The sequence below is a fragment of the Micromys minutus genome, assembly GCF_963924665.1.
Source record: "Micromys minutus genome assembly, chromosome: 4".
NCBI classification, from domain to species: Eukaryota; Metazoa; Chordata; class Mammalia; order Rodentia; family Muridae; genus Micromys; species Micromys minutus.
The window spans coordinates 40,492,603-40,510,652 of NC_137973.1; the positions used below are offsets into that span (position 1 = coordinate 40,492,603).

Here is an 18,050-nt window from a genome sequence, read left to right on the forward strand (position 1 = left end):
TACCGCCCCTCCCGGATGGACGCACGGGCGCCCTCTGGCACCCCGAGCCTAGAGGCGCAGTGGTAGGGTGGGGACCCGAGAAGAGCGGCCAGCCCAGGTGCGCCAGGGGTTGGGCAGGAGCCCGGAAGGTGCGCTCTCCCGCCCCACCCCCTCCCTGCGCCTCCCGCATGAAAGTGAAAGTTCCAGGGCCCCAAGAAGGTCAAGGATTTGGGGGGCGGGGCTGGCGCGGACGTGGGCGCTGGCGCCGGGCACTGGAGGGGCCATGGATGGGCTCGGCCGCCGCCTCCGAGCCAGCCTGAGACTGAAGCGCGGCCAGCGGGGTTAGTGCGGGCCACAGCGCGCGCGGGAGGGGGGAGGGGGACTCCGAATCTCTGGTCTAGGTGCGGCACTGGGGTCGGGAATGTGGAGCAGTTTGGGCGGGATCTAGGAGGGTTAGGCAGGAGGCAGGTGAGCTCAAGAGAGCCTGTCAACAAGCGGACAGACCTGCTGGGTCAAGGGGGAACCTGGTGCCAGAAACTTACAACGGTTATGGGGCCCCCAAGGGCCACGTGTCCTTATATCCAGGAAGCGTGTGGTGCAGCCACTTTATGGCTAAAGAGCTTGGACTGTCAGCCCTCGGAGAGGTGCTTCCCTTCCCTACTTAGCTGTCTGTTTTTCAGTTCCTGAGAACCAGCTTGTCTCTGTCTTGCAGATATCCGTGTCACAAAAACTGGTCTCCCCAAGCCCTTAGCACTGACCTCTATAGGACAGCCAGGTAGATCAGCTCAGCTGTTTCCTCGATCCAGACCTTGCGTTCTGACCTGTAAAATGGGAACCTTTTCCCTGTCCAGGGTGGATGGTAGGGGTTAAATTAGATGTGTCATCGGCTTCCTTTCTCCGTATCTGGAGGACTGGAAATTAGAAGAAGGACAATTGGGATTCATTAATGTGTCCATTCATTCAACAAACATCTGTTGCTGTTTATGTCTGGCCAGTGTTATGGCTGAGCCGTCACCCCTGAGTTTGCTCAGACAGAGCCCATGCTTCTGAAAAGAAAAGGTTTTTACTGGTCATTTCCAGAGAGCTCACCCCTTCCTGCATTTGCAAATAAAGACATCAGTGGCCCCTCTCATAAGAGGCCTCTGAGCTGAGGTCGGTACTTCCTTCTCAGAACTGCAGGGACTTGTGACTGATGTGCTCTTCCTATCTTCTCGCTTCTGCCACCCTCCTTCTCCACCACGGTTGTTCTGGCACATGCCTCTTCCACCTGCATGCCCGGGATCGGGGATGGGGCTCCAGTGGCTGGAGCAGTGTTGTAGGGAGGAGAGAAGTCCTCTTTTTTGCTACAGAGTTCTGGCTTGGTTTTCTTGGGCTTCCTAGACCTGGGTAATCTGCTGCCGAACGCTGCGGTCATTTTCCTGAGGTTCAGAAGACATATTTCAGTCGGTCTCCACCTAATTCCCACAGCAGCATATGGCTAGCAGCAGTACCTGGAGGACCCTCCTTGTGGCCAACAAACAGGAAAGCAGGCAGTCTTATATGTGCCTGGTCACTGGTCACAAGTTTAGCACCTGTCAGGTCATATGGGTGTGACTCTCATCTTTCTTGTCCTCCTGCTTCCTGGGGGGGATTTTCCCTCCTGGTTCACTGGCTCAGGCAGTTATGTCTTAGAGGGGTGTGTGTGTGTGTGTGTGTGTGTGTGTGTGTGTGTGTGTGTGCTTAAAACACTGATAGGAAGACTGTTATGGTTATTCTGGGTTGCTGGCAGTTCAATCAAGCACAAACAAGAACTTTTCAGATTAAGGTTCTCTCTTTGCTTCAGGTGGTGTGGGAGGGGCTTCCCCGTGGAGGAACAAGTATAACCAGACTCCTGACTTCCCTAGAAGTGTGGCTCCTCCCTCAATTAAAGTTGAGGGTAATTCATTCCAGGGCATCTGGATCAAGTGAGGTGCCTTCTATTATACAAGAGTTTGATGCATATTAGTCCTTCTCATGCTTTTCTCTTCTGAAAGGGAGAGAAGGACAAAACACTCATTTGTTGGATTTCTTGAGCCTCAGCCCGAAGGTCTAGTTACTTTTCTTTGGGGTGGGATCACTGACTTTGCTTCTCCCTGGTTTCTCCTGATAAAGCAGGAGGAAATGGAGTGAAAAGGCGGCCCTAAGGACTGAGGAAAAGACATTTCCTGAGGTTCTCAGATGACCAGGAAGATGACTCTGGCCCTCCCAGCCATTTGCTCATCATCCATCCCACCCCAACCCTTCCCCCTCCCTACCGTAAGATGTTTACTGTGTGATACACCAGAAGGCCTGAGCCTAGATTTGGAACGTTTGTAACATTCACTTTGTACAGATTGTGTTCCTTTTCAACTGCCTCCGAGTGACTTAATGCCTCGGTTTTCGTTCCTGTGCTAGGCATGTACTTGTTCCTTAAGGCAACCAGTAAAGATTATGCAACAGAGTACAAGTAAGACACAAGAACTATCTATGTCCCTTTTCTTTGCCCTTCTCATAATTTCAACTCTCATCATCTGTGCAATGACTGGCCCTCCAATGCTGGGTGTCTGAGTCCCGCATTTCACTGGTGCCACAGTTCCGGTGCTCTTAGGAGCCGGGTGATGCTTCTTTCTTACCTTAGCCACACACTCCCTCCCAGAGGGCTGCTAATTCTTTGCAGGAGTGGCAGACACAGGCACCAGATCCTTTTGTTTCTTCCCTCCCCATTAAGTTACTTCCTGACAAAGGCTCTTTCCTCTTATCCTGTGTGTTTCCTTATTCAGGATTTGCTGTGAGAAACCAGGCTATCTGTGACTTCTTTCCTCCTCCTCCTCAAATTCTAGACACAGAACTGGGTCTGCTGTTTAGCTTGTTCAGCCAGAAGAAGGGCTGAGCAGGGGTGGTGGAGAGGTGAAAATGCTCTGTACCCCTACTGCTGCTGATGCAATGAGGCTCCTACTCTAAGCTGGGGACAATTTCCTCAGCCATTGTTTCCTTTTAGTAAAGATGGTGAGAGACAGGAATCTGCTGGAACCTTGAAATTGTGAGATAGCTCTATGCCTTAGATCAGGGCAAACTACAAGGGTGGGGTGGGGAGACCTTCCCAGCTATTCTGTAAATATCTGGACCTCTCAAAGTGGCCTTTGTTCTTTTCACCCTCAGAAGAGGATTCCTAGGACTCTTGCTACAATTATTAGTATTAGAGAATAATTGGGCAAGTCTACTTATCTGAATCAGGGCAAGGCAGTGGCATCTTGGCTGCAAGTGTTCAGTCTGGTGCTCCTGGAGATCCTGGTTGTTTTAGAATTTGCCAGTTGACCTGCTGGGACTCTGCAGCTTCTGATGATTACTTGAGAAGGTAATGGTGAACAATCAAGCTGGGATGTAAAATACCTTTGCTGAGTCCCACAAGGCACTGGAGTCCATGGTCTGATTTTCCCAGGCATCCCTCACTGCCTGGGGCTGTAAAGAAACTCGCCACATGGCCTACAAGCACTGGTATTCAGAGCCCTTAGCCCAGAAGCAGCTGTGCCTTGAGATGTTTGCTCATGACCTTTTCTGTTACCACACCCTGGGGCTCTTGGGAGGAGCCAAGAGTTGAGCTGTTGTGCCAGGATGCTGCTTCTGTCAGTGCCCACACTAAGCTACCTCGTGGGTCCCTTCACATCCTTCTTGCTCAACTACGGAGCACACAGGATGGAAACTGCTCTCTGACTTTGGGAGACAGCGCTTGGTTCAGCTCATTAAAGCTGGGATTTGAGACCAAAGCAGAAGGCATTTTCTCAGGTTTTCTGTGGCCAGCCTGAAGAAGGAACATCCATGCCCCCAAAACTCAGAATGACGGAAGGACAAGGGGTAAGCCGAACCCTCAGGCTGCTCCTAAATCGCTTGCCACGACTTCGAGCAGGTCAGAACTGGATTGCCTACTTCCTTTTGCGGATGATCCTTTTATGGGCTGATACCTCCTGTAATGATCCTCTTTTCTCTTATGTCCAAATCCACATGGCCCCCATGTGGTCAAGCCAGGAGGATTACCTTATCAATTTGCAGAACTAGTCATGTCTGTTGTGGTGGTCTTGGCATGGTTACAAAAAAAATGCCCTATGGGCCTACTCTGATTATTTAGTGATTATTTAGTACAGATTTACTCATGGCTCAGAAAATACCCAGAACTGCTACAGCAGGCAGAATGTACCACCGAGAACCTCCACAGCATGGCTCCCAGATTTCTACATCAGTGTTTTCTTTTCTTCCTGTGTCACTCCACGGTTTCAAGTTTCCCAGGGCAGGTATGGAAACTGCCCTCTTGGCTCTGGTCCTGCCTGGTGCTCGGTGGTGCCTGGTCAGGCTTGGCACTGCAGCCTTGAAGCATGGTTTTTGTCCAGATTCTCACACACAGTACCGAATGGAGGGATGGAAGGAATACTCAAGGAGCTCTTGCATCTTCATTTTAGGGCAATCCCAGAACAACCCCGGGGAAGCTGTCACAGAACCAGAAAGGATCCAGGAGCACTGTCTATCTAGCTTTGCTGGAGGCCAGCACTTCTTTGAATACCTTCTTGTTGTTTCCTTAAAGAAAAAGCGTTTAGGGAATGACTATGAACCCACGATCACCTACCAGTTTCCCAAGGTAAGGATGGAGGGAGAGGTGGGGCCTGAGGGTGGAGGTAGAAGGACAGAGGTGTGATTCAAAGGTAATAGAGTTCTATGTCTTACCACACTGCCTGGGCTCTAGCTCTGAGCTCACTGCTCTCGTTTCCTTTGTAGCCCAGCCCTAGTTTTCTATAATCACCCAAAGAATCTAGGTCTAAGTGAACCTCTGGAGCATGGAAATAAGCCTTGTGCTCTTCCAGATTCCCCCTTGGTTACCTTTGACTACAGAAAGATCCAGCATCTGCTGGAACTCCTAAGAAGGTATGGCCTTCCTAGTTATGTGCTAGAGAATCAAGCAGGTCCCAGATTCGAACGCAGCCTAAAATCAGAATACTAAAATATTAGAGCTCTTCTTGTCTGATCATGCACTGGGTGAGGCACAATATGCCCTTCTCACCAGCCTCTCGGTAGCAGGTGTAGCAATTGTACAGGTGGCTTCTTTTCTATGATGTGGTTTCTCTCTGATGCCACCTCTCAGGAGATTGGTCCAGCTGACCTTTCTAACCTCTTTTTAATATGTAAATCCTTAGGATACTGAATTGCAGCCCAAGGTTACATGGACGTGGCCCAGAACAAATTGCTTTCTCTTTGAGGTCCTTCCAGCTAGACCTAGAGGTCAGACTGTGTGGTACCAACCAAAGGCACCTTTGTACTCCATGATGTTGGGAAAGAAGGCTGACAGGCTTCTCTGATCTCTGCTTCTCTGCCTAAATTCCACTGTCTTTTCCTTACAGAGAGAGAACCTGCTCCGAGGTCAGCAGGAGGAGGAGGAACGGCTGCTCAATGCCATCCCTTTGTTTTGCTTTCCTGATGGGAATGAGTGGGCGCCACTCACAGAGTATCCCAGGTAACCACTCAGCCTGCAGGCAAGGGTATCAGATTTGGATGGAAGGGCAAATGTGTGACTCTTGTAGTCCCCTCACCTGGTACGAATGCTGAGTTTTTGCCAGGGAAATATTTTGCCTGGGATCCTCTGGCAAATGCTTGAAGCTGTGACTTGACCTCTCTCTGAAGACTTTTAAGAGTCTCTTACCTGTTCCTAGAAGAAATAGTCTTTTTTGTCCTCCCACTCTGGACTTTGGCCTCTACAATATGGAAAAGGTTCTTATATCATGAACTCTGGAAGTAGACTATGACTTCAATTTTTAGATAAGAAGTAACCTCAGAGCCTTACTTACCTGGTCTGTAAAGCAGTGATAATAATTGAACCTTCTTCAAAAAGGCTCGATTGAGTCTCAAATGAGGCGATGCATGAGAGCTTGACACCATCAAGTGCTTAGTAAGTGGCTGCTGTGATTATCCCCATGACTAACCAGCAGCTCCCCTTTGTCTTCCTCTCCACTCCTCTACTGCTGACTTCAATCTTGTTTTAGAATCTAGTGAGCAAATGCACACCGTTGGTCTTCTCTCTCTTAGGGAGACCTTCTCATTCGTCCTGACCAATGTGGATGGGAGCAGGAAGATTGGATACTGCCGGCGTCTCCTGGTTGGTGCTACTCAACCTCCCCTTCCTCTCTGCAGAAGGAGCTCCCCGGCTGGGCTTGGCGAAGCCTCAGCTACAAAAGCTCAGGCTCCATGGGAATGGTGCTTAGAGGGAAAGTACACCTCATCACAATCTGCCATTTTAGTGTTCCTTCTGGAATCTCACAAAAACAAGGACATGCTGCCCCTCCCCTCTGCTGCCACCGGGCTCTGGCCTGTGCTCACCCAGCTCAACAGTTCTCCAGTTGAACCCTCTTGAAGTCTTCTGTACCCAGGCCTGCCTGCCTTGTTCCTGGAGACTCCCAGACACTCTGAGATTTGAATGACAAGTTCTAATTCTTGGCTTTCAGGACAAGGACTCTAGACACCTTTACAACCATTTCCTCTCTAGATATTTCCTCGTGGCTAAGACAAACTTGTTTTTGTTCTTACTGAACTTAAGCTTATGTTGGCCATGAGTCAGTGTTTGTGCTTGGGTTTCTAGCCCCGGAAGGCTGCCACTACCACCTCCTTCCTCCTCTTCCTCTTCTTCCTCCTCCTCTTCTCAGCATATACCCATTGTATAAACAAATAGGCTTCATAGTTTTTATGTGTCATATTTGCTACTCCCACACCAGTTTATTTTCTCTTCCCTAACACTCCTCTAATTTTATGTTTTTACTCCTTTTTTTTTATTTTTTAAAGTATATAAATGTTTGACTGTATGTATGTAAGGGCACTGGATGCATACCTATAGCCCACGGAGAACAGAATAGGGAGGTAGCTTCTCTGGAACTGGAGTTAAGTGCAAACAGGTGTGAGCTGCAGTTGAGGTGCTGGGACCCAAACATGGGTCTTATGCAAAAGCTGAAAATGTTCTTAACCATTGAGCCATCTCTCCAGTCCTCCTGTCTTTCTTTTTGAAAGACTTATTTTAGTTTTAATTATGTGTATGTGCGTGTGAGTGGGTGGGTGGGATATGTGTATATGTGTGTGTTTGTACTTTATAAGGCCAAAGAACGGACATCTCCTGACTGGAGTAAAACATGGCTGTGAACCATCTAATGTAGATGCTGGGAATAGATCCTCTAGAAGAGTAATATGTGTTCATAACTCCTGGGGCACATATCCAGCCCCCTCATGTCTGTTGTTTATGTCTTATTTTTTCTAAAATCCAAATCCTGTGTATGAGATAGAAAACACATTCTGTGCCTAGTTTTATTTGTTTGTTTGTTTGTTTTTTTTGCCAACTATATTCATTTGTCATTCTTCTTATTAGCTGAATAATACTCCACTTTGTTTACACGACACACTATCTTTTCATCTGTTGAAAGACACTTAGACTGGTTGCACAATGTGGCAGTTGTAAACTAATCAGTGTCTTTTGACTTTTGTAGCTGTTTTGACTCTTCTCCTGTTTGTTCCATGAATAGAACCTTTATACAGACAGACCTTTCTCCATTCAGCCTATTGACCAGTCCCACCTGCAGCATTCCACCTTTGGTGCTATTAGTCTCAAATAGGAGATACCCTTGTGGAGGCTGCAGCCCTGAAGGAAATTCTTGTCCCTCTCCAGCCTGCTGGTCCTGGTCCTCGCCTTCCAAAAGTATACTGCATCATCAGCTGCATCGGCTGCTTCGGCTTGTTCTCCAAGGTAGGGTTAGGACAAGACTCCTTGGAGCCTGTTAGACAGGCCTGTTCAGCTCTCTGGCTCTGTCTAGCAGCTTGCCTTGCAACTTGAGCACTTGGTAGAGTGCCTTCCCGACAGCCTGACCAGTAACAAGGATATTGGGTAAAACTGAAAGAGGAGGGACTTGGGCTTAACCCTATTTCAGGAAAATCTAGAAGGCGGTTTCTCCTGCAGAGAGAACTGTTGTCCATTTTTCTTCTTATCTTCCTGGTTGCTGTGAGGCATAACATGTGGAAATTTTCCATAAAAGGGAATGCACTATACAAGTCTGAAGGGAAATAATATACAATAAGAATCCCCATAGTTACTCTGACTCTGATGACAGAAAAGAAATTGGTGATTTGTGTTGCTGGAGCTATGATAAAGGCAGTCTCTCAAGATCAACTTGACCTATCTTGGTGGCCAGAAGAATGCTGGGTGTAGGAGAGGAACTCCAGTGGCTTCTGCTTGGGTGGATCTTACTTCTATGAATTACATTGAGGGCTGATGGCAGCCTCACCCTGATGACAGTTCAGAGGAAATGGGACAGTGATACTCAGAAAGTTAGGCTTCTAGGTTCTTAATCCAGCTAGTGCCAATATGGGAGATGACTTGCTAGGCTTAGTAGTTTTGTGTCAGTGTTAAGAGATGGATGGGATATAAGAGAAAATCAAGAGACTTCTTTGATAAATAGGTTTTATCCAGGAGATACAAGCCAGTTGGTAAGGGGCCTAGAAAATACTAGAAGACAGGACCAGTGTGAGAGTCTTGGGTATTCAGTAGAATCCCTCTAAGCCTTCCGTCCTGTGGTCCTTCCCCTGCAGATACTGGATGAAGTAGAGAAGAGACATCAGATCTCCATGGCGGTCATCTACCCATTCATGCAAGGTCTTCGAGAGGCAGCCTTTCCTGCGCCTGGAAAGACAGTCACCCTTAAGAGCTTCATTCCTGACTCAGGCACGGAGGTGGGTTATCAAGTGTGCAAACCTCTCCCTGACCAGTTTCTCTCACCTTGATTATTTCATTCACCAAGTTCAAGTATAGGGAAGCTGAGCAAGGTGTTAGACTTATTGGCAGAGCTAAGAACTCACCCAAATATACTACACCTTCTAACCTGATGCTCACCAGCACCTACTTATTACTGTTCAGTCTGCTAAATTTTGTCTGTCCTCATGTATGGTACTAAGTTTGCTCCTAGACTCCAAATGTCCAGTTGTTCCTACACCTTAACTAACCTAACTATTCTCTGTGTATATCCTGTAACTCTATCACGTAGTTCCCATCTGTTTTACTTCTTATCATTCATCCCCACCCCTAAGTCCACACCCACCTCATGAAGTACTGTTGGTCTAAGTCACTGAAGAGCTCAAAGCAGCAAGAGAGTCCATTCAGAATCTCTGAGACCGGAAATTCCACATTCACCTTTGAATCTGGTCATCCCTACAGAAGAATCAGGAAGTCACTAGGAATTTTCAGTTGTTGGAAAAATACTGAAGGAAAAATGAGTATTGAGGGCTCTGTGTCAAGCTATGCATGCTCTGGGTAAAGAGTGGTAAGCAAATGAAGGTGGCTTCTAACCTTGTGTAGCTCAAGGTCTCATGGAGAAGGTACACCCGGAAATGTTGAAATGAGTAAACATACTGGTGAGCATACAGTTAAAGATTAGACAGTCACAAAGAAAGAAAAAGCAGTGTGCAGCATGAGAAAAAGATGAAGTCTTCAGATGACCAAGGTGAGCCTCTGGAGCTGATGGATAATAACGAAGAAAGGAAAGCAATGCATGAGAAGCCCAGCCCAGGCCTGGCTTTAGGCAGGAGAAATGCTCTGCCTTAGAGCCTGTACCCAGTGAAACATGGATGGGTCAGAATGGACATCATGAGCCGTAGTGAAGAATATACCCAGCTGTTCTCAGAGGAGAAAGAAGCCACTGGTGGGCAAGCTAGGATCAGATCTGTCATTTGGAAAGAATGGGATAGGCTTGTTTTGGGTCTGTGATTTCTTTTATTGCTGAACCCTTTCCTTTTTTTCATACAGTTCATCTCACTGACACGGCCCCTAGATTCCCACCTTGAACATGTGGACTTCAGTGTTTTGCTGCAGTGTCTCCAACTTGAGCAGATTATTCAGATCTTTGCCTCTGCAGTGCTGGAAAGAAAAATCATCTTTTTGGCAGAGGGTCTCAGGTAAGCTCAGCTACTAACTGGCTGGCTACAGTAGGCTGCATTCCTGGGATCAAGGGAATATGTACTGAAACTTTTTGAAGGCAGTCATATTCTAGGGCTCATATGTGCACTTTTCAGTTTCCAGTTCCTGGATTGCATTTTAGGCCTAGAAAAATAACTAGTCCAACTTGTCCAGCCATCTCCAGCCTCAAACTTGATTGCTGCCTTACTATGATCTAAGAAGGATGCGGAGTGTCCCTGGTATAACACAGGCTCAGCCAGCCAGGGTGAATGCAGACATGATTCTGCCCTTTCAAGATTAGACTGAGGGAAGAAAAAGGGTGTAGAAAACAGGAAGTTGTAAAAAGGAATGGAGGATATGCTAATCTATCCATTTGTAAACTCACTCAACAAGTATTTATTGCATGTCAGCTGTTTTCCAGATGCCAAGCATTGAAGAGATAGCCAGAAGACTGGCTTATCTCATTTATCCTTAAGTAGATGAAGGTTTATGAAGGTCTATGTACTGGTTTTCAGCAGATGTACTGAAACCAGCAGAATGACTTCCAAATCTTGTTCTTCCACCTTTAGTTAATGGTTCCCCTTAGGTTAGCTTTTTGAAGTCAAGAACACAGTTTTTTTTTTTTGTTTGTTTTTTTTTTTTAGAATGGAAATGATATAAACATGCTTTATAGGGTTGTGATAGGATTAAAGGGCATAACACACAGTGGTAGACACCCAGGACCCCACCAGGTGCAGATTGGTGAGAACGAGCCACTACTCTCCATTAGTTCTAAATTGAGTATACATCCGTGTATAGCAGGAGCAGGAGTGTTGGCTGCTACTTTTGAGAGGATTTGAGTCTGGAAAAGGATGTGGAAAAGACATTTGGCAGGCAGAGAAGAGAAACTGACAAAATCAGTGGGGGATTGACTATGCAGACCTGGCTGCCTTGGAGCTCACAGAGATCTCCCTGCGCTGTGATTAAAGATTTGTTCAACCTCAGGAAGAATCAATAATTTTGAGTTAAGACTGTCCATTAGGGAAGAGGAAGAAAAGGATGTTGAAAAACAGCAGAGGATCAAGGGGATGGCATGAGTTCTGGAAGAAAGGAAGCTTGGCAGGGATCAGGGCTCTGTGTGTTAAAACATAGTAACATCATCAATAACCAAGAAGAAAGCTATCATAGGCTACATCTTGTGAGAAGGGTATCATTTTTGTTATGGAGGTGGTTCTTCTGCTCTGGGTCCTGTGTGGAGGATGTTTCTGTGGTAGCTGGGGCTCAGTTTCCAACTAGGCATTTCTGATCAGTACTTAGGATATTTCAAGGATAAACTTTCTCCAGGAAATAGTACAACTTCCTACTTTCTTCCCGCACAGTTTTCAGATTCAGAAGGCTGCAGCTAGGAGGTGACTTACAAGCAGGCGAGTTTGTTAGGGTGGTACTCAGAGACCCGATATTTCTAACTCAGGAAGTGTTAGCTTGATACCAAGGTTTCCGCATCTGTGTTTTTATTGGCCTTGGCTGTAGGATAACTTGGCTGGAGAAATGAAAAGCTATGAGGGAATAAGAAAGCCAGAGACTGAGGCTGAGTATGGTGTGGATCAGGAAGGCGGCTGAATTGTTACAGGGATAGTAATGACAAAAGGAATCCAAGTAGCAAAGTCTTGAGGCGTTCACCTCCATGGGACTTTCCAGAATCTCTGAGTCTTAGTTCCTGGAACCGAGGAATTTCCCAAGCTAACTCAGGGACTGACCTGGTAGCTTTCAAATGGCTTCAGAGAGGCATAGAAGGGCATGGCTCTGTATGAAGGCCCTGCTTCCTCTTCAGATCCTGGTGTTAACTGGCTTGTTTCTTCACTGTGTTGTGAGTTTTTCAAAGAAGGGCCAGAGTTATTCTTCTAGTTAGCCCAGCCCTTTGTAGAGCAGAAGCTCAGTCATATCCCCGTTTAAGTGTAGACATGTCTTCCTCCCTCCCCTTTTCTAAGTCACCTTCATTTTTAGCCAGTAATGACTTGAGAGAACTAGCTGGGAATAGAGATTAAAGGGGGCCCCGCCCTGCTAGTGGAGCCTTGCCTACCCTGATTTCTACCCTTCTCTTAGCAACAAGTAGCTACAGGCTCTGTGATCAGCATGGCTTCCAGACTTGAATTTTTTTCTGGTACAGGAACATTGCCGGTAGCTACTGTAGATGTGGGGCTCTGAACCAGTGTATAGAAACAGCATTGCTGACCCAGCCTCTGTTCTGTGTTCCAGTACCCTGTCTCAGTGTATCCATGCTGCAGCTGCTCTGCTTTACCCATTTAGTTGGGCACACACATACATCCCTGTGGTCCCTGAGAGCCTGCTGGCCACTGTCTGCTGCCCTACCCCCTTCATGGTTGGGGTACAGATGCGCTTCCAGCAGGAGGTTATGGACAGTCCCATGGAAGAGGTAAGCGACCTCAAAGAGTGCATGATTTAGAGATTGGTGGGTTTGGATTTGTATCCCAGATCTGCAGTCAGCAACTGTGTGATTTGGCGCACATTTCCATCTCTTTAAACCTGAATTTCCTTAATCAGTAAAATGGGGAAAATGGCACTGCTAAGCTGCTAGTGTGGCATCTGACCCACATCCATGTTCAGTCAAAGTTAGCCCTCTTTTCTTTAATGATTGCTCTTTGGGCTTAGGAAGCAAGACATTGCTTATTCTGAGCTCATGAGACTGTCTATTGAACAGTCACTTGGATGAGCTTTCAGTTGAATGAATGATCACAGCTGGCTTGTGCAATGTGCACCCCACTAGTATTCAAATTCCTTGGAAACAAGCCCTTTTGTAAACTGTTAAGTGTTGAAAATGGAGATATTTGCAACAAGTACCATCTTTCTGAGTAGCTCAGAGCTCAGTTGAGTAATGATGGCATATTTTCAAATTCTTTTGATTTTGCTGCTTCTTGTTTCTTAGCAATCACTCTGACATAGAAGAGAATTCAGTTGTATAAATGGGCAGTAACATATACATCTACCCTGAAGTTGGACCAACAACTTGAAACATATACTCTGATCTACTGATAGTATATAGTATAGCCGAGTAGAGGACAGATTGAAAAGCTCAGCCTTGGCTAACCATTGACACACAGTGCAGAGACAGGTTACCTATTGAGGTACCTTGATGCAAGCACTAGAGGAGTGGGGGGAGTTGGTAAGTTCTAGCAAACCTATTGCTTAGGTAAGGCGGTAGTGGAACTCAGAGAAAGGCCCTTCTGTAGACAGTGCTACTGGCCGGGAAAGAAGGATGTTTCCTTTTGTTTTTCCAGCTTTTCGGCTGAGTACACATGCCCTGTGAACGACCCTCAGCCTCATGACTAACTAGAGCAGGGTATCGGCCCCACTTTAGCAATAAAAGGTAAAATGTCCCAACCCCAGAAGTTATGTAACTTTTCTCCTCCAAAGCTGGGGCTGCTCCCCTGATAGCCAGGCAGGAAAACAAACAGGGCCAGTAAGGCTCTGGCTCTTGCTAGTTAAGAGCTTTTGCTTGTTTTATTTCCTTGCAGCTGCTCTGAGAAATGGGCAAGGCTGATAAAGGAAGAAGTCCATATGGTGTGTATGTTTTGGGGTGAGGTGGAGGGTGCAAGTTTTTCTGATTGTCCACATAAGCTCCCTAAAAGGTTTTACTCCACAGACAATGTGACCAGAATACTAAGAAGACTTCTGGGAACAATCTCAAAAAGTACTTATGCATACATTTCTCCCCACCCCCCAAAAAACAGCTTTCCTTACATCAAAGCATTCAGATACACGGATGCTTGTGGCTTCAGGCCTGGACTAGTTCAGCTCTTCTCTGATGAATAATTACAGTGCAATAATTGTGTTCTGGCAAATTTTCCAGTTTCTCCTTCCTTACTTTCGGAAGTAGGAACATGTAGGGATCTTTCATTCTATTATCAAGACTCAGGTTAGAAACTGAAAATAGGGACTCAAAAATGCCAACATAGAATTTTGAGAACTATGGTTCATTGTTGAGCAATGTGGTCTCAACTGCAGGATTCTCAGGCTGTGCGGTGATGGTCTTGTGCTGTTTCATTTGTGACTTATACATGCTTAGTCCCCTTGCTTTGTTTCCTGTTCTCTTCCTGTTGACCCTGGGCTCATGCTCTTCCCTTGCTGAATTTCCAGATGGAAGTTTCAAGGCTGTTAGCTTTTAGTTACTTGTATCCAGGCAACAGTATGCTAATCATGTGCACCACTACTTACCTCCACTATCGGGCAATTTGAGGGAGCTTTTAGTAGATTCCTAGGCAACTGTACATATGGTTGTTGCAAGTGTCAAAAGACCAAAACATGAATTCCTTTGTCCTTGAGCTGACCAAAGGACTGGCTGAAGACATGTTGAAAGTGTTGAAGAGAGGGATGTGATCCCGAAGACCACAATTTAGGCCTGAAAATCTGTCGGCTATTTCTCAGCAGCATGACCTCTGGGAATTGTAAGCTAGGGGGCACACTGAAGAGATCGCTGACATGACTGTTCCATGATATGATTAAAATTTTTATTATACATATGGCAGAATTGCCAGAGGCATCTGGAAGATACTCAAGCAGAGACAGGAAGAAGACTGAACACAGCCAGCAGACTGGACATGGCTAGGGCTAAGGCAGCAGGGAGAGTAGTGCAGTGGACAGCAAGTGATAGATTAAAGCACAGTAAGAGAGAGAATAGTAAGAGTGAGAGAAGGGGAGAACAGTTAAAGTAGCAAGAGCAGAAGATGGCTGCATTATAAGAGGGGTGGTTGGTAAATGGGAGCTTAGGGTAGAAGTGAGAAGGGAGTGTGTTAGTAAGGACTTTGGAATGTATAACAGATACCTGTAATACTGAGCCTGGAGGTCAGCATGGGCTTTGATAGGATGATAGCTACCACAGGTAGCCATATGTTCCATCTGCTAGAAGTAACAGAAATAACGCTTTCCAAGAATGGGAATAGGTTTCACTATTCCCTCAAGAATGCTGGTTTTTATCTAGCCATCCAAAATCCTGTTTTAGTCTAGGTTGAGCCTGTGTCTGGCTATTTGGACTGCCTTTTGGAGTTGGGGACTTGGAGTTTCCTTTGGATATAACAGGAGCTTCTGTAGGCTTGTTTCATCTACATAATGAGGTAGTGCCTGGTTTACAGAACCATTGCTATGTGCATGTCATGGGCATGCTCTGAATTAGGAAGTATTTTTTATAAATCCTATGATTTGTTGTTTTCCCTTTTTACTTATTGATGATGATCATGACAGATGATGACACAGGGTCACTCTTTGTAGTCCATTCTAGGCTTGAAACTTAAGTCAATCTTCCTCTTTGCCTAAGGATCCCAGAGTACTAGGGTCAATGGTTTACCTGGCATGCTCAACACTTTGAGTCATTGACTATAACTTCTTTATATTTACTATCCTTCTACTTTGGGTCTTTCCTCAGTTCCTTTTACAGACAAACACACACACACACACACACACACACACACACACACACACACACATACCCTGGGAACTCAGGTTTCTGAAAAAAAGGGTGAAAATGCCAGGCAAGAAATGTGAATTAAAAATGCTTATGCTGCTACCTGGGCTTCAGGTATAGTCATGAGCAGAAAAGGTGTTGGTAGTTGAGATTCATGAAGAGATAAAGCCGTTCTGTGTTTATTTCAGGTCCTGTTGGTGAATCTTTGTGAAGGAACCTTCTTATTATCAGTAAGTCTGCATTCAGGGCATCTGCAGGCCTACCACCAACACAACCTTTTAAGTCTCATGATGTCTCACTGATCTCAACAGACACTTTGAGAATAACTTGTGCTGTCTTCCCCTCATGAGGAGGCCTCAGGGGCAGTGTCTTTTGAGCAAGTAATATACATTGATGGGGCCCCCTTGTTCATGCTTGGGTTGAAACTGGAGGCAAAGAAATGGCTTCTTTCCTCTCTGTGGAGCAGTGCTTTGGGGTAGAGTAGTGCATGAACTCATACTTCTCACATTCTCCTGCTCCTCTTCCTGACCTCATGACCTGTCTGCTTGAGCCAGTCTGTCCTCTCCTAGGTTGGTGATGAGAAAGACATCCTACCACCAAAACTTCAGAATGACATCTTGGACTCTCTCGGTCAGGGAATAAATGAGTTAAAAAGTAAGTTCTAGGTTCCTCTTTTAAAGATTTTAAGCTTTTCCAGGGAGCTTAAAGAAATTGTTCCCAACTTGTTTAGTAGTTTGTGTGAGCTGACTAGATCCTGACCATGAGATTTTGTTTTTTAAAGAATCATAGAGAATCCATACCTAGGCTCCTAGACTTCTATCCCTCAGTCTTTTTGAGAAGCATGAGCCATCCCAGGCTCACTCCTATAAAATCAGTTATTTACTCTGATGTGCCTTTCCAGAGAATGTTTGGACAATGATAAAAAACACAATTAGAGGTGAATCTGTGTAACGCCATCCTTCTATTGATCTGTTTTTGTTTGTCTCCTGTAGCCTCAGAACAAATCAATGAGCATGTTTCAGGCCCTTTTGTACAGTTCTTTGTCAAGACTGTGGGCCACTATGCCTCCTATATAAAACGGGAGGCCAGTGGACAAGGCCATTTCCAAGAACGATCCTTCTGTAAGGCTGTTACCTCCAAGACCAAGCGCAGATTTGTGAAGAAGTTTGTGAAGACACAACTTTTCTCCTTATTCATCCAGGAAGCAGAGAAGAGCAGGAATCCTCCTGCAGGTACACATAGACCCCTGCAAATCAAAGGCAAATGTCTCCCTTAAGAGGAGTCCCAGAAGTATTTCTTTACAGTGGCAGGCCAACTGGAAGAGGGGACAGGGGAATATTTAAAAATCCCCATTACAAGTAGGTTTAAAAAAAAAAATCTAAGCATATACCAAATGGTTGGAACTTTCATCAGTGAGGTTAATTGGCAGTAACCTGAGAAAATGCTTTCAGGGGCTGGTATTTTGTAGAGATGTCTGTTCATCATCACTCAGCAGCCTAGGCTCTCCTTGTTCTGGAGCCGATTACTATTTGTAGCCCCCACCCCCCAATTTGAATGCTGTGAGGGAACAGATACCCTGGAGCTTATGAACAAGGAAGACTGTAGGGCCTTTCTGGCTTTTTGTTTTGTTTTGGTTTTTTGAGACAAAGTCTCATTATGTAGCCTCAGATTTCCCAGCAGCTAGGATTATAGACATGTGATATCGCAGATTAGACTTCAGAATCTCACTCTGAGCTCATAAGCATCAGTCTGACTAACGAATTAGATCCCTCTAACACCTGTTTGAACCCACAGGCTATTTCCAAAAGAAAATACTTGAATATGAGGAACAGAAGAAACAGAAGAAATCAAGAGAAAGACCGTGAAGTAAAGCTGTGGTGAGCAGGAGTGTCTGGAGCTACAGCTAGAACTACAGGCCAATTTGGACTTTGGCCCTTCTACTGTGAATCAGTGAGGCTCTCGGCCCTGGAATCAATTCATGGCCTTCTTCCAACTGATGACCCATTCTTACTTCAAGGTGGTATCTGAATTTGGGAGCCTTGGTGTCAGGGCTTTTCAGAACTTTGAAAGCTCTCAAACTCATAGAACTGTACTCAAAGCTGCATTTTTTGGCAGAATGGACACAATGGGAATTATTAGTACAGGTGTACAGCTGTTGTGGGTGCTTGGTTAGAAGTTGCTAGCACTGCTGTTTCCCATGAACCTATTATAAAATCCTCAACGCAGAACACTGTGGCCCAATGACCCATGTATAAAATAATGGTCTGACATGAGGATAAGAATAAAGATGAAATCTTGTTTGTCAACCTAGGAGGCACTGCATGGGAGAAAAACTGAACTAGACATGAAGGATGACCTGGTCATGCTAGGCAACATGGAATCACAAAATTAGGGGTCAGCAGCTCTTCCTCCAGTAAGAAGAGTAAGAAATCTTGATTAGAATGGTCATAGCAGAGAAGTTGGAACTAGTCAGGTGTATTTCCCAAAATCCTGAGCTGAGACTGCTCCAGCCTAGGACCCCTTAGTAGAATTCCTAGTAAACAGAAGTCCTTGAAGGCTACTCCAAGACTTCCATTAACAGGTCAGACTGCCCATAGCTTAGCCAGGGCTAGTTCTTTACATTAAGTTTTGGGGATCTCATCAAGTGTCTACTAA

General features: G+C 45.7%; 1 protein-coding gene across 2 annotated transcripts; it reads left to right on the plus strand.

Annotated features, from left to right (window-relative positions):
• Window positions 1-262: 262 nt before the first annotated feature.
• On the plus strand, window positions 263-17,323 carry DENND2D (DENN domain containing 2D; the record flags this gene model as incomplete). 2 transcript variants are annotated; one of them, XM_080916234.1, is made up of 12 exons in its annotated part: window positions 263-320; window positions 4,428-4,603; window positions 5,361-5,473; window positions 6,043-6,112; window positions 7,664-7,741; window positions 8,581-8,721; window positions 9,791-9,939; window positions 12,176-12,353; window positions 15,584-15,625; window positions 15,965-16,049; window positions 16,388-16,627; window positions 17,190-17,323. In XM_080916234.1, 12 exons carry the CDS (start codon window positions 263-265, stop codon window positions 17,258-17,260), a joined length of 1,401 nt encoding a protein of 466 aa, XP_080772360.1. In that variant the 3' UTR covers window positions 17,261-17,323. The 2 variants fall into 2 exon arrangements, with proteins under 2 accessions (XP_080772360.1, XP_080772359.1); XM_080916233.1 differs by lacking the exon at window positions 263-320 and adding an exon at window positions 3,793-3,880.
• Window positions 17,324-18,050: the final 727 nt, after the last annotated feature.